General features: G+C 27.5%; 1 protein-coding gene across 1 annotated transcript; it reads left to right on the top strand.

Moving 5' to 3' along the window:
* Positions 1–4,374: 4,374 nt before the first annotated feature.
* LOC130824174 (cytochrome P450 734A1-like) lies at positions 4,375–13,190 on the top strand. Its single transcript, XM_057689071.1, has 5 exons — positions 4,375–4,942; positions 6,513–6,736; positions 6,949–7,199; positions 9,286–9,856; positions 12,150–13,190. Exons 1-5 carry the CDS (start codon positions 4,651–4,653, stop codon positions 12,606–12,608), a joined length of 1,797 nt encoding a protein of 598 aa, XP_057545054.1. The 5' UTR covers positions 4,375–4,650; the 3' UTR covers positions 12,609–13,190.
* The last annotated feature ends 785 nt before the right edge of the window (positions 13,191–13,975 follow it).

Raw genomic sequence — 13,975 nt, 5'->3', positions numbered from 1 at the left:
GAAAAAATTAATTAAGCATTGAGATTAACATTTAAATTTGAGAAGAACGGAAAAGTTTTGAAAGCCATAATTTTGTAAAGGGTAGACAATTAGCATGTGAGTTTAATTATTTGAGAAAAAAAAGAGAATAACTTTGTAGGCTGAACAAAGGGAGATAAAAAAATTGATAAATTGATCGGGATTAACCTGCTCTTGATACCATGTTAGAATTACCAAAAACGTAGAGATAGAATAAATGTTAAATAATTGGACTTGTAGAGAGAAGAACAAAACTTAAAATATTATTTAAAATGTTACACTACATTTATAGTACAACTTATATATAGTATAAAAAAGATATTATCTTTTTAAATTAGCAAAAAATACAAACAATCATACATTATACTAAATAGTTTGGAGAGTTCTAAGTGTCACAATTAAAAAGAGTTTGCCAAATGGAAAATATTTATCGGCGAAAAAATGACATGACATTTGATCTTGACTAATATCTCTACCATTAAAGTTTGTTTGACTTATATTTTTTTTATAGTTAAATTGAGTAAATTAGAATATGTTGTTGATAATTTTCAAGATTACAGTGTTAATTTACACATATAACTGTCAAAATTGAGTGTTAAGTGTTCAACTGCATAATATCTCTGGCATTAATTTTTCATATGCTTTTATATGTCGATATTAAAAAAATCGTGCATTGCACGAATTTCTACACTAGTATTAATAATTACAATAATAACTTCATATCTAAACAAAGATTACATTTATTCATATATAATTTATCCCTAACAATATTAATCTCAATTTTTCCTTGATAATAGGCAAATTTATTAAGTTCTCATGTGCAGCAATTTAAGAGCAACATTCCGAAATTACAACCCTTTTTCCCCTCTTATGAATGCCCCTTGGGAACAAGGAAGAAGGTACGAACCATGGTACTACCTACTACGTTTTATCTTCCTAATCGTTTAAAAACTCTTAATTTACAATCCCAGTTACTCTCATGTGGTTGACTAATTTAGTATAAAGTACAGTTTTCTACCAAATTACGTGTGTTAAGCACATATTTTTCTAATAATCATGAGATTATAGCCCAAAATTGATTAATTAATCATGCTTTACGTGTGATATTAATTGCTTAACAGGTAATTGGGTCAGTTGGATCAATATTATGTGCCATAATCTAACTATTATTATGATTATAAATTATGATCTTATATTTCGTAGTTGTCAATTGTTGTTTTTACCTGTCATTATTAATGCAGACAGTGGTATTGCTCGATAATTTAGCTACCATTTTATGCATGTTGTCGGTGAAAAATTACTCACTTGCCTCTTTAAGTATATTTTTTTTCTTAATATTTTCTTAATTATATTTTTTTTTTTTCTAAAACAATACTCTATATGCTTAAATACTTGATTTGTTTTATACTATTATCAATATTCCATACATTGCTACATATTTCAAATATGAATTTTCATGGATTTAAAGAGATTGAAAATCTATGTGACCTCTTGTTAAATTTGTTTTAAAATATAAAACTAAACTATAATTTTTATAATTTTTTATAAAATGTATTTATATATATTAAAGCCCCAATTAAAACATAAAAATATGTTGAAAGTTAAATGTAATCAACATTATAAAAGGAATGAAATTATACTTATGTAGTCCCTTTTTTGTGCGATTTTAAGTGCTCTTCCAAAAACGATTTTGAAGAAATCGAGAAAATGAGAATGTTGAAAAGTAATGTGTATATGGGTAATAAAATGAGATCTATTGTAGATGTTAGTGTATTGAATACTAATATAAAATTGAGAAAAAAAAAATAAGCAATAAAAAATATTAAAATAAAATTAATGGGAATATAATATTCATAAAATTAAATTAAAAAAAAAAGTTAACGAAAAATATATAAGGCTTTATTATTTATTTTCATCATTTTTAAGACCTTAATCATTACTTTTATAAGCATTATACATTAGATACGATGATAATGAATAATTTATCATTTCACTCTTGTATTTTTATTTCATTTTTTTGAATGATTAACAATCATTTTAGTTCAATTAGGGAGAACAAGACCAAGTTAATATATAGGGCATGATAGTTTTAAAACTTTGACACAGTAGAAAGAAGAATCATCCATACATTATATATAACCAGATCGCTTACCTCTTTTATTAATTATAGTCGAAAAGTTTATTATTATGACTTATAGCCATTTTCAATCGAGAAGGGCATTTATTGTAGCCATTTCACTGATATTCGATGATCAGACTTACTAATAACCCCGCTGAATTGGTTTTTAACCTTTGACTTTAATTGCTTACCTTTTGATCAACGAACAAATACATCCAACCTAATCCTAGTTAACCCACCCTTGAATGTTTTTGTTCCCTTGATCATCTTCAACCAATTATTCTCTTTACTAAAAAAAACCCATTTTTAATCATTAGTAAAATAAATATTTGAACAAGATAAAACTCAGGAAGATCTTAAATGTATAATGCTCATGTGATGATATGTATTACTCTAGGAATTAGACGTTAAATCAATTATGAAATAAATATTTGATCAAGATCCATGACTTAATCACCTAATTAATTTTATGAGTGAGACCTCTTAAAGAAAACAAGGGTGTTAATGTGTTGATTATGCATGTAAGGTTTTGCTCCTTAGGAAGATAACAATGGCATTAATTGAACCTAGGTCTATTTTCAAGCTTACAAATATAGCAACCGATATATTGTTCTTTGAATTTTGATAGATGGATGAGCATTTAGGGAATATTTGCAAAAAATATGAATTCCTAAAATTATGTGCATGTACAATAAATTAACTTTTTATTTTAAAGTTATATATCGAGATGACCAATTTGGATCGGTCAAGGTTCAAATTGATTATTGGTTTGAGTTAAAAAATTTTGAGCCTAAATTGGTCATGATCGGTTTCATGCCCTTTAATTAAATTGTGAGTATAAACCGCATGAATTAGTTTAACCGAATTTTTTTACCAATAATATGTGTATTTTTATGTTGTTTGGAAGATTATATTAATTGTGATTAGTTTAATTAATTAGTTCTATTATTGTAAAGAAAAAAGTTCTATATGGTCAATAAGGCATGCTTGATTATCTTAAACTTTTGAAGAATGAGAGGAACCTCTTCGAGTCTTAGAACATGAATGAAGATTTTCACTTAAAAATTAAAGATGAACTATCTTTTTTGAAGGTGATTGCTAATTTTAATGTTAAACACATGTAGATTCATGAATTCGTAATAAGATAACGTATTTTTTTGAATATAAAGTAAAATGAGTTAAAAGGAAAGTTAGGTTAAAATTAAACCTTAAATATTTACTTGTAAAAAGAGTAGAGGATGAGACGAGATGAGACCTGATTGTCAATACAATAGTGTATTAAAAGTTAATTAATTGGATAAAAAAACTCAATTTTTATAATGTTTAAATATTTGTATCTAAGTGGAGTAGATAATAAGCTTGTGAATAGAAGATTAAGAAAGATTGCACAATAAAAATTATATAGATATAGACCAAGCCATGCTTATTCTTTATTACACGATAGATCTAGATTAGATTCGATCCTAAAACTTTTTATAAAATGCCGATTTTTACTCCAACTGAACTCGATTCTCAAATCTATACTAGACTTTTAGTTAGTAAGAGTAAGCACAATTCATCTATTTCAGACAACATGACCGAGCCACATGCAAATTTGCATATTTTTCGACCTTTCATTATCTTCCTTTGGCAATTTCTTAGGATCATTGTATAATGTATTATATATTTATTGTTGTATTTTACTCATGGAAGTGGTAGGTATATAGTTATTAATTGGTGATTTTGATGTAGGTTTTAAAAGTTGTATTTATACAAAAATAATAGTTATTTTAATTACATGATAAGTTGACATTGAGAATTATTTTAATTCAAGAACTTAATTTGTAAAAAATAATATATATACTCCAAATAAGATAAGATGATGAGGGGTGCAACATGGAGGAAATGGAAGGGTAGGATGTTTTTTTGATTAATTTTTTTTGCCATAAATAACTCGTATTACAAGTTTTAGGTAAAATTAAATATTGGTGGAAAACTCATCTTAAATTTAATATTATACATGGTTAATCAATATTTGTATTAAAATAGGAAAAAAAAGAAATATTGTATTACTTAGGACAATTTTTTCTTTTGTAAAATAGTAATAAATTTAACGCAACAAAACATACTTTTTTATACAACAAATTTCGTGGAACCAAAGGGTAAAAGTGTTGTAAAAAAGTTGCTTGAATATACAATATAAAATTGAACCTCGTTGGTCCTCAAAAATACAATTGCGGCCCCTACGCCGTTGGCCTTGCCAAGCTCCCTATTAAAGAGTAAGCGCACCATAAAATCTACAACACATTCTTCCAATACAAAAAAGAACAACAAACTCCTAAACCCCAAACCCCATCCAAAATTCTAAATCCAAAAAAATAAAAAATAAAAAAATATCCATATATGAAAATTAGTGTACTCCCTTCATAACCAGTTGTGCTCTGTTTTCAGAGAGGAAAACAAGAACAAAAAAAAAAAAAAAAAAAAAAAAAAAAAAAACAGAGAAAAAAGAGATATAAAAAGAAGAGACCAAAATGGATGATTATGGGTTATTGGGAATTTTAATGATCTCAAAATCATTAATATTATCATTGATTTTATGGGTTTTAGCAATGAGAATAATGGTAGTTTTATGGTGGAGACCAAGAAAAATAGAGTCTCATTTTGCCAAACAGGGAATTAAAGGACCTCCATACCAATTTTTCATTGGCAATGTCAAAGAAATTGTTCAACTCATGTTGCAGGCTTCTTCTCATCCTATGCCTTTGTCTCATAATATTCTTCCTAGAGTCTTCTCTTTTTACCATAAATGGAGAAAAATTTATGGTAATTTCTTTTTTGTTGTTGTTTTTTTTTTTAATCTTTATTTGTTCAATGTGTTCAATTTCAAAAGGATTTAACCTTTATGTTTAGTATTTAGGAAATTTGTGAAAATTTTCAATTAAACTTCTTGTTATATATGCAAACATTTTACTAAAAAATTCTGTACATTTAAAAGGAATTACTAAGCAACATTTAAAAGCTCCTATTCAAATTTTGTATATAAAACTAATTTTGAAAGCATTACATGATTTTACAATTTAAAAAAATTCTTTCAAGAAAAATAATTTTTTAATTCATTGTATGAAGATAAAAGGAAACTTTTTTTTTGTTGTTTTTGCTAATTGGACCCATTGAGAAAATACTTGTATTTTGTTCAATTTAATCATTCAAAGTTTACAACTTTTTGAGAAAGGGGAGGAGTACTTTCTTAGATTTGTTTATTTATTAGAATTTTTTTTTTGTTGAAACATTATTTTGTATAATCAACTTTTTATTGCATCATCCAAATCCTTCATAATCATCACTTGTCTTCTTCCTCTGTTTTATATCCTTACTCTGACATGTTATTGTTGTGGTAGTGCAGCCTTCTTTCAGCTGAAAACTATTTGTAGCATTAATTTCAGTTATCAAAAGCATTGAATTTCTCACTTTTTCTCTTAAAATTCAAACTTAATTGATTTTTATTAAAATAAAACATTTTTTCTTGTTCTAATTAAATCTTTTTAAATTTAGTACAACATATATATATAATTCTTACTTTAATTTTGAACATATTACAAATTCAAGAGATTTAGAGTGTTCATATAGCTTATCAGGTTAATTTTGTGTCAAATATTTCGAATCGACTTGAAAACGAATCTTGTATCATGTTGATTTTTTCATACTGCCTTTGTTCTGAAATACTCGCACTTGATTGTCACATGTTGTGTGGAATATATCACAATTAGTAGCAAGTATCATGAAACGGAGGAGTTAATTATTAATATTTTTTTACGTGGGTTCAAATCAAGTTTATTTACAACGTCGGGTAAATATTGTATCATCGAAATCTGTTTTATGGACCTTGAGTATAAGAATATAAAATTAATGTAAAAAAAATTACTTATCTTTTAAGAAAAATGTTTGTGGGGTTAATAATGATTGACCTATTAAGAGTTCCTTGTCCTTGATCTTCCCTCCTATCATTTCTTTACTGTGTTTCTGATACTAAAGGAGCTCAAATTTTGATAAGCCCATAAGTTTAGTACCACTTGTTTCTTTCTTAGTGGCACAGCCTTGAATTGTCCTCTTCTTTGTTCCTTGTATCTCTAGGGTAAGTAGGGTCTTAATTTATATACTATCTTAATTCTTTTCTCTGATTTCTGAATTATTGGTTATTATGGCTTTTTTTTCCTCTTCCTGCGAACTTCTTACTTGCTACTTGTAACTTGTAAGTTGTATGGTATTTCCTCTTTCGTGTTAAGCTTCATTACTTTTTACTTCCACATATTTATTGCAATCTTTTTTTTATCTTTTGCTAAATTTCAAATATTTTGGATTTTTAACATAGATTTTTTTGTGTACGTTTAAAAAGGTGCAACATTTCTTGTGTGGTTCGGACCCACAGCTCGCTTAACTGTCTCAGATCCAGATCTTATAAGAGAAATCTTTAGTTCCAAAACTGAATTGTATGAGAAAATCGAAGCCAACCCATTAATGAAACAAGTAGAAGGTAATGGGCTAATTAGCCTTAAAGGTGAGAAATGGGCGCACCATCGGAAAATTATAACTCCCACCTTCCACATGGAAAATCTTAAGGTTAGTTTCATTATAAATGTAATAGTCGACAAAAAATCACAATCAATTTTTAAATCACTCTAAATTTTTATCGATATCGATGAAAATATAGTTAGTATTGAAACCATTCTAGATCATCATAAACATTAACCTTTTTGCACGATAATTAAACATGACAAATTTAGTTTTGATGGGTTATAATTTAGTTTTTTAATTTACTTTTTTGGATGCAGTTGTTGATACCAATGGTGGGAAAAAGTGTAGAGGAAATGCTAGACAAGTGGAACCATATGATGAGGGAAAAAGGAGATAGAGAGGTGGAAATCGAAGTTTCAGAGTGGTTTCAGGGGTTGACAGAGGATGTGATAACAAGAATGACATTTGGAAGTAGCTATGAACAAGGGAAAGCCATTTTTAAGTTACAAAGCCAACAAATGATCCTTGCTGCTGAGGCTTTTCAAAAGGTTCTCATTCCTGGTTATAGGTATTCTCTATTACACTTTATTTATTAGGATGTTTTTTTTTTTTTTTTTTATTCACTTGTGTTTTTTATTTGTATAAAGAGTTACTCTATTGAGAAATCCTGTGAAATGACCTCAACATATAGAGTTCATATATTGATAATTTGTATGAATTTGACCCTATTTATAGAACGCGTCTCATAGTGAGAGTTTCTCCTATAAGAATTTGTGTTGCACAAAGAGTTACAATAGAAGCGAATTCAGAAAAAAATTTATTACCTGGCTAATTTTATGTGACCTCTCATTGGCATGGTGTAATTAGCTAGAAACACCTTTGTCATAGCGCATAAAACATCGTGGGGTTCAAACAATGAACATTAACATACTAATTCATTTTTCATGGCCCATGCCAGCACGAATCAAGATACGCCCATGACAATAAGCACTAGTGTATAATTCAGATTTCGCACGAATTTTGGGTATGATATTTCAGATTAAATCTGAGGTTAAACATGTTCTTGATTTTTTATAAGCTAGTATAAGTGTGTTCAGGTAAGTGTTTTGACGTGGATTTATCATTTTTGTTTGAAATTTTTGAGTTTCGTTTATACTTAATTAACATAATATCAATCAAAATCAATTAGATATTGTCTAAAAAATCGTTAATATTATTTCAAAAAAATAAAGTTAAATGTAAAGAAAATTACAATTAATATTTAGAATGAGTACACCCACAAAACTTGCACTAATCCACCTACCTCATACAAGTAATAAAATGTAAAAATTAAGATGGCTAATATTTGTACATTTGGGTAATCACAATCTAAAACAAGGTGAATATGTAATTCTGAATATAGTGACCTTATGATCTATCTAAAAGAAAGGTGACACGTATCATCATCAACTTACTTGTACCCAAAATCATAGATTCACCGACCTCTCTCAGTAAGGCTTCCTTTTCATTGGTTCCTTTTCATTATGGTTTATCATTTATTTGAAGTGGATATTTTTGTACTATTATTAAGCTTCATATAAGTAACTACCTAGGCTCAAGGATCATTATCATACACTGCAAAATGCTCTTTTTTTAAAAAAAAAAAGTAAAAATGAGAATGAACTAGAAAATCTTTATAAATAAGGGCTGTAAGTGAAAAAGTAATTTTCATAAGGGTAAAAATTAAACTTCTATCTTGGATGTGAAAGATAAATATTCTTAATTGTTAGGCTTACCCATAAAACTTATAAAAATGCTCATAATTTAATTTTATAATACTCAACAATTTTCAATAAAAAATTCTGTTTTGGTTTGTAAGAGCTTTATTAAAAAATATAAATAATTACAGTTCAAGAAAATTACCCAATAGCTAATGATCTTTAAAATATTTAAACAATGCATTTTTATATCTCAAACATATGATATAATAAGAATTAATTGTATTTTAACGATTTTTCTAATCTATGCGCTACTTAGTAAATAGGTGTTGACAATAAATTTTGTAATGATTTTTCTAACCCATGCATTTGTTATACATAGGTTACAAGTTCAAGTTAGTTCAACATCAATATCTTGTTTATCACTTCATTATTAAACCCCTTTCAATTTCTAGTTAATTCGACCGATTACAATATAATTTTTTTCCTTTGAATCATATTTTTTATTTTTATTTTTTTAGATTTACTTGGTTTATTTAAAAGACATATTTCATAAGAAAATAATTATGTGAAAAAGACATAATTTATCTCTAATATTTTTGTTTCGAATGTTTTGGGCATGTATGGTTAGTTTAGACAGCTCGTCTTGTATGAGACCGTCTCATCATAAGACAAGTCTATATAATAGTCCATTTATTCAATTGATTACTTTAAGATCATAAATATTCGTTTTAAGGTTATAAGTAATAATTTTAAGACTATAAAAAATAAGTATATTAAAATTATAAGTGATCACTTTAACGTTATAAGTAATCATTTTTAAAAAAAAAATGTATATTAGACCGGCCCATAAATCTAGTTTCACGGTGAGACAGTTAGTTTAGATCTTTACTTCCATAATTAATTAATATTGTTTTACTCACTTAATATTGTACATGGGTTGAATTTGTTACACAGGTTTCTACCAACAAAGAGGAATTTGAAGTCTTGGAGATTAGAAAAGGAGATTAGAAGATCATTAGTAAAGCTGATTGAGAAAAGAAAATCAGAGAATTTCAATCAAAACTATATTATTAATGATAATTTTATTATTGCCCATAATAATAATAATAATAATAATAATAATAATAATAATATTGGATCAGAGGAAGGAGGAAGTGGTGGGCCCAAGGATTTACTGGGACTAATGATCCAGGCTGGGATGAGAGAGAATGATATAAATGACACTCCAGAAATTGCCTTCAATTCTTCATTATCATCCTCATTAAATCATTCCCCACAATTATCAAACACTAATTATATTATTAATGATAATCAAAGCAATAATAGTATAACCGTTGATGATATTGTCGAAGAATGTAAGAGTTTCTTCTTTGCTGGGAAACAAACGACGTCGAATCTGCTGACGTGGACAACTGTGTTATTAGCAATGCATCCACAGTGGCAAGAGCTGGCACGTGAGGAGGTCTTAAGAGTGTGCACATCACGTGACATCCCTTCTAAGGATGATCTTGCTAAGCTAAAAATGGTATGTCTATGTCTTTATACACTTTTTTCTTTATTAATTTTCATGTCCTTTACCTAATATGTTAAGGCTCTATTTATCTTGGTTTTTCCTATTCACACGATTAGTTCCGCTTAATTTTACATAAATATTAAAATCGTTTGGAACTACTTGCGTAGGGGATGGACTTATAGAAATGATTCATTTAAGGTTTTTTGGACAAAAAAATCCTTACCAACTACTCCCTCTGTTTTCATGCATATTTCTCAAATAAAATTTATAAATTTTAGTATTAAACGTTGATTATGATTTTTCATTGATCTATATGAAAAAATATATTCATGTGAGATTTTAATAGATTTGTTTTAATATCTGTTTTTAAATATAAATTATTTAGAATTTTCAAAAATTCATAATTAAAGTTATTTAACTTTTAAATTCGCATTTGAATCTGCGTAAAAAATGAATGAGAAAAATAAAAGAAATTAGAGGTAGTAAAATAAAATAATAAATTACAGTAAAATAAAAAAAAAACAATTAAGGTTACTTTAAACAAGATTATGAGAGCTAGTAATAGGGTGAATTAATTGGGTGTATTTCTAACTCATATGTCTTGAATTTGAAAAAGTTTTGTCTATCTATGGTTAGTGTAGTGCTAGAGTCTACTAGTCTAAGCAATAGGAGTAATATTACTAGTTAGATAGGATACTTTTACTAATTAATGATTTTAGGATTAAAGTAGTTATCTATTATTCCCCTATTTCAATTAAATATACTTGTGTCATAAAAATTGCCCATTGCGAAGAGGAAAATTAAAAAAGCGGATAAAATGAAAATTTAGGGAAAGATGAAAATATAATTAAATGTGTGGATAAGAATTAAAAAATAAAGATGAATTACAAATAATAATAGAATTGAGATAAATTTAATAAATGAATTTAAAAGAAAAACAAGATAAATTATAGAGAAAGGAACTACAAAATTCATCTATTACTTTCTTGACTAGTTAGCCAGCTGTTTGAGTTGAATAAGATAGATATTTTATCATTTCAAATTACTCACAACGTTTGATTTTTTATGTACTTTAATATATTAATTCGAAAAATATAAAAAATTATTATTAATAATTTTTTTCATAGAGATGAATCAAACAAAATTATAGTTTACTGTGTTTTAACTTATAAATTAAAAATTAAATATAACTTAATGAGATGAAAAATAAGGTAAAAATCATAATATTGCATCAATTTTGGAATGTATGAAGTAAGAAATATAAAAAACACGTTTTGTAATACTAGTCTTGAGCGATGGCTACCTGCTGCAAATTTTTGTGAGAGACGGAATAAAGAATCTTAAAATACACGAAAAGGTTCTAAAATTTTAAATTATTTTTTTTTTTCAAAATTTCAAAAATGACAAGAGTGATGTATTATAAAGATATACATAAATCATGATGTATGAAATAGAGTAAAAATAATCTCCACTAAGAAATGGAATGACTTTTGAGAAATTTTTAAACGGTGGATATTTAAATGATAAAAGGAGTAAAGTTGTTAAAATGATATTTATAAACAACTATTTTAAACAACTATGATTATTAATGAAATTAGAAAAAATAATAGAAAAAACAATTTATTCTATACATCATAATAATATTTTCTCAATATGGTTGCATACATGAATATTTCATCCCAAAATAATTAAGTAAATACATGAAGCATTTAGCGCTTTAGGTGTAATAAATTACTAAGAAAAATTATGAAAAAAATATTAAGAGAAAAACTTTAATTGTGAATATTGTAATATTTGAGTGAAAATTGTAATAAAGATTAAGCAAACAATGGTAATTAGAGTTATCCATTATTTGATTAACAATCATGCATGATTATTTTATTATGATACACAATTATTAATTAGCAACAATTTAATATGCAATTTATAGTGTTTATTAGTTAAATCCCAAATTCCCAACATTCATTGAAAGTAGTAGAACTGAGTAACTGACAATATGACATGATACATAATGTCGTCAGTGCGTCTAGTTATAGCTTGTGTTTTGGTGGAATATATTAGTAGCTCTTTGATGATCTTAGAAGAAATCCCTCCAAAATAGAAACTATATATTCAATTCATGTCAGATGGAGCCTGAATTATTTGCATGAAGATATATAGAGTAGGAATTGACTTGCAATGATATGATTATGAATTATCATTATATATCCACATATTCATGTTGTTTTTATTATCAAAATATAAATTCCAATTGTGTTTAATCTTGTTGGAGTTAGTAATTAGAATTTTATGACTTGATGTGCAGTTGAGCATGATTTTGAATGAGTCCTTGCGTTTGTACCCACCAGCAATCGCAACAATTAGAAGGGCAAAATATGATGTTGAGCTCGGTGGATGTAGGGTCCCACGTGGAACTGAGCTACTTGTCCCAATCCTAGCTGTTCATCATGATCAATCAATATGGGGGAAAGACGCTAATGATTTCAATCCCCTACGTTTCGCTGATGGTGTTTCTCGTGCAGCCAATCATCCGGTTGCTTTCATTCCTTTCGGTCTTGGGGTTCGCACTTGCATTGGACAAAATCTTGCTATTGTACAAGCCAAGCTTGTGCTCATTACGTTACTACGACGCTTCTCCTTTACATTGGCCTCATCTTATCAACATGCACCAACAGTATTGATGCTTTTATACCCACAGCATGGCGCACCAATTGTGTTCCGAAAATTGGTGGGGGACGATAGAGGCGATGTGGGCCCTACTTAACAAGATCGTGGATTGTGATCTAGTTGGTGAAGTGTATGTCTAAGGGGGTTCATCTCGTCTTTATGTGTTTGTGCAGGGTGCTATCTTGTTCATAAAGTAACTATCAAATATTTTTATTTTTTCATTAGTTATGTACGTTGTAATTGAGTTTAACTAATTAACGTTTATGATAGGATTAAAGCTTAAAAGAAATTGCAATTCAATCACAAATGGGTGAAATTGCTAATGTTTCAATTGTCATGATTACTAACATGGAGTGCTTAGTGATTATGAACATCTTGTAATCTTCTTAAGAGGTCGGAAGATATTAGGTGGTAGCATCTTGACTCTTTGCTTAAACCTTTTAGGTCTAGTTATGTGGGATAAGGTGTTTTGGTAAGTAGTAGTTGATAAAAAGAAGATAAAAAGTTAGGAAAAGGTTTGAACTTGAGAGTGATATGTATTTATTTCATATAGTTATTGAACTCTCATGTATGTATTGTAGAACTTGGCTCATAACTTTTGTGAATTGGAAGAGTTATGGTCTTATTTATAGCTAATTAAGTTCAAAAAGGACAAACATATTATCATATTTAAACCAAGCCTTTGCATTTGAATTATTAAAATTTTTATCTAATTTATATTTCCTCTTATTCAATTTATTAGTCCCATTTACTTTTTTTCATATTTGTCGAGGCACCATTTAAACCCTTAGTATTTCTAATTATGCTTAATTAAAAATTATGAAAATTTGATATTAATAATCCTTGCATTGAGACAAATCAAATAAGATCTTACTTGACTATGTTTTAACTTAAAGATGAAAAATAAAATATATATTAAGAGGAATGAGTGAATAGTTTCTCAAAGTAAATGGGATTAGTAAGAAGAATCGAATATGTATTTTATGATTTAATTTTAGTTTTTGTTATATTTATTCCAATTATAATTTTTATCAATTTGGTTCATTTTTATTTAGCTTAATCCAATTCATTTTTTAACAAATGGATCTCACTAATTGTATTTTTGGAAATAAATGTTATTTCAAACTTAATCAAAGTTTTGACACAGCAAGACACTTTCATAGTTATTAGGTTCTTCGTGTATTATAATCATTTATTTAGAAAATTCAGTCAGTATGTAATCGATATACCTATTTGATATGTTTCTTGGTCTCCTTAGAATTATGCAGAGCAATAACATAAGCAGTTTACTTTTTAACAAATATTTGAGAATTTTCACACGCACTAAATTACAATTCTTCAACTATAAACTAACATTGGCATTAGTATTTCTGCTTTTTACACGCAGCGATCCACACGCATTTATTGTATCTTTCGACCTTCTTTGAGAAACATAGTATTGCCTCTTGCTTTTTCAAATGGAAA

This window comes from Amaranthus tricolor, chromosome 9, assembly GCF_026212465.1.
Source record: "Amaranthus tricolor cultivar Red isolate AtriRed21 chromosome 9, ASM2621246v1, whole genome shotgun sequence".
In the NCBI taxonomy this organism is placed as follows: domain Eukaryota; kingdom Viridiplantae; phylum Streptophyta; class Magnoliopsida; order Caryophyllales; family Amaranthaceae; genus Amaranthus; species Amaranthus tricolor.
The sequence above is the reverse complement of the archived record's forward strand: the minus strand, read 5'-3'. Positions and strand labels throughout refer to the sequence as shown.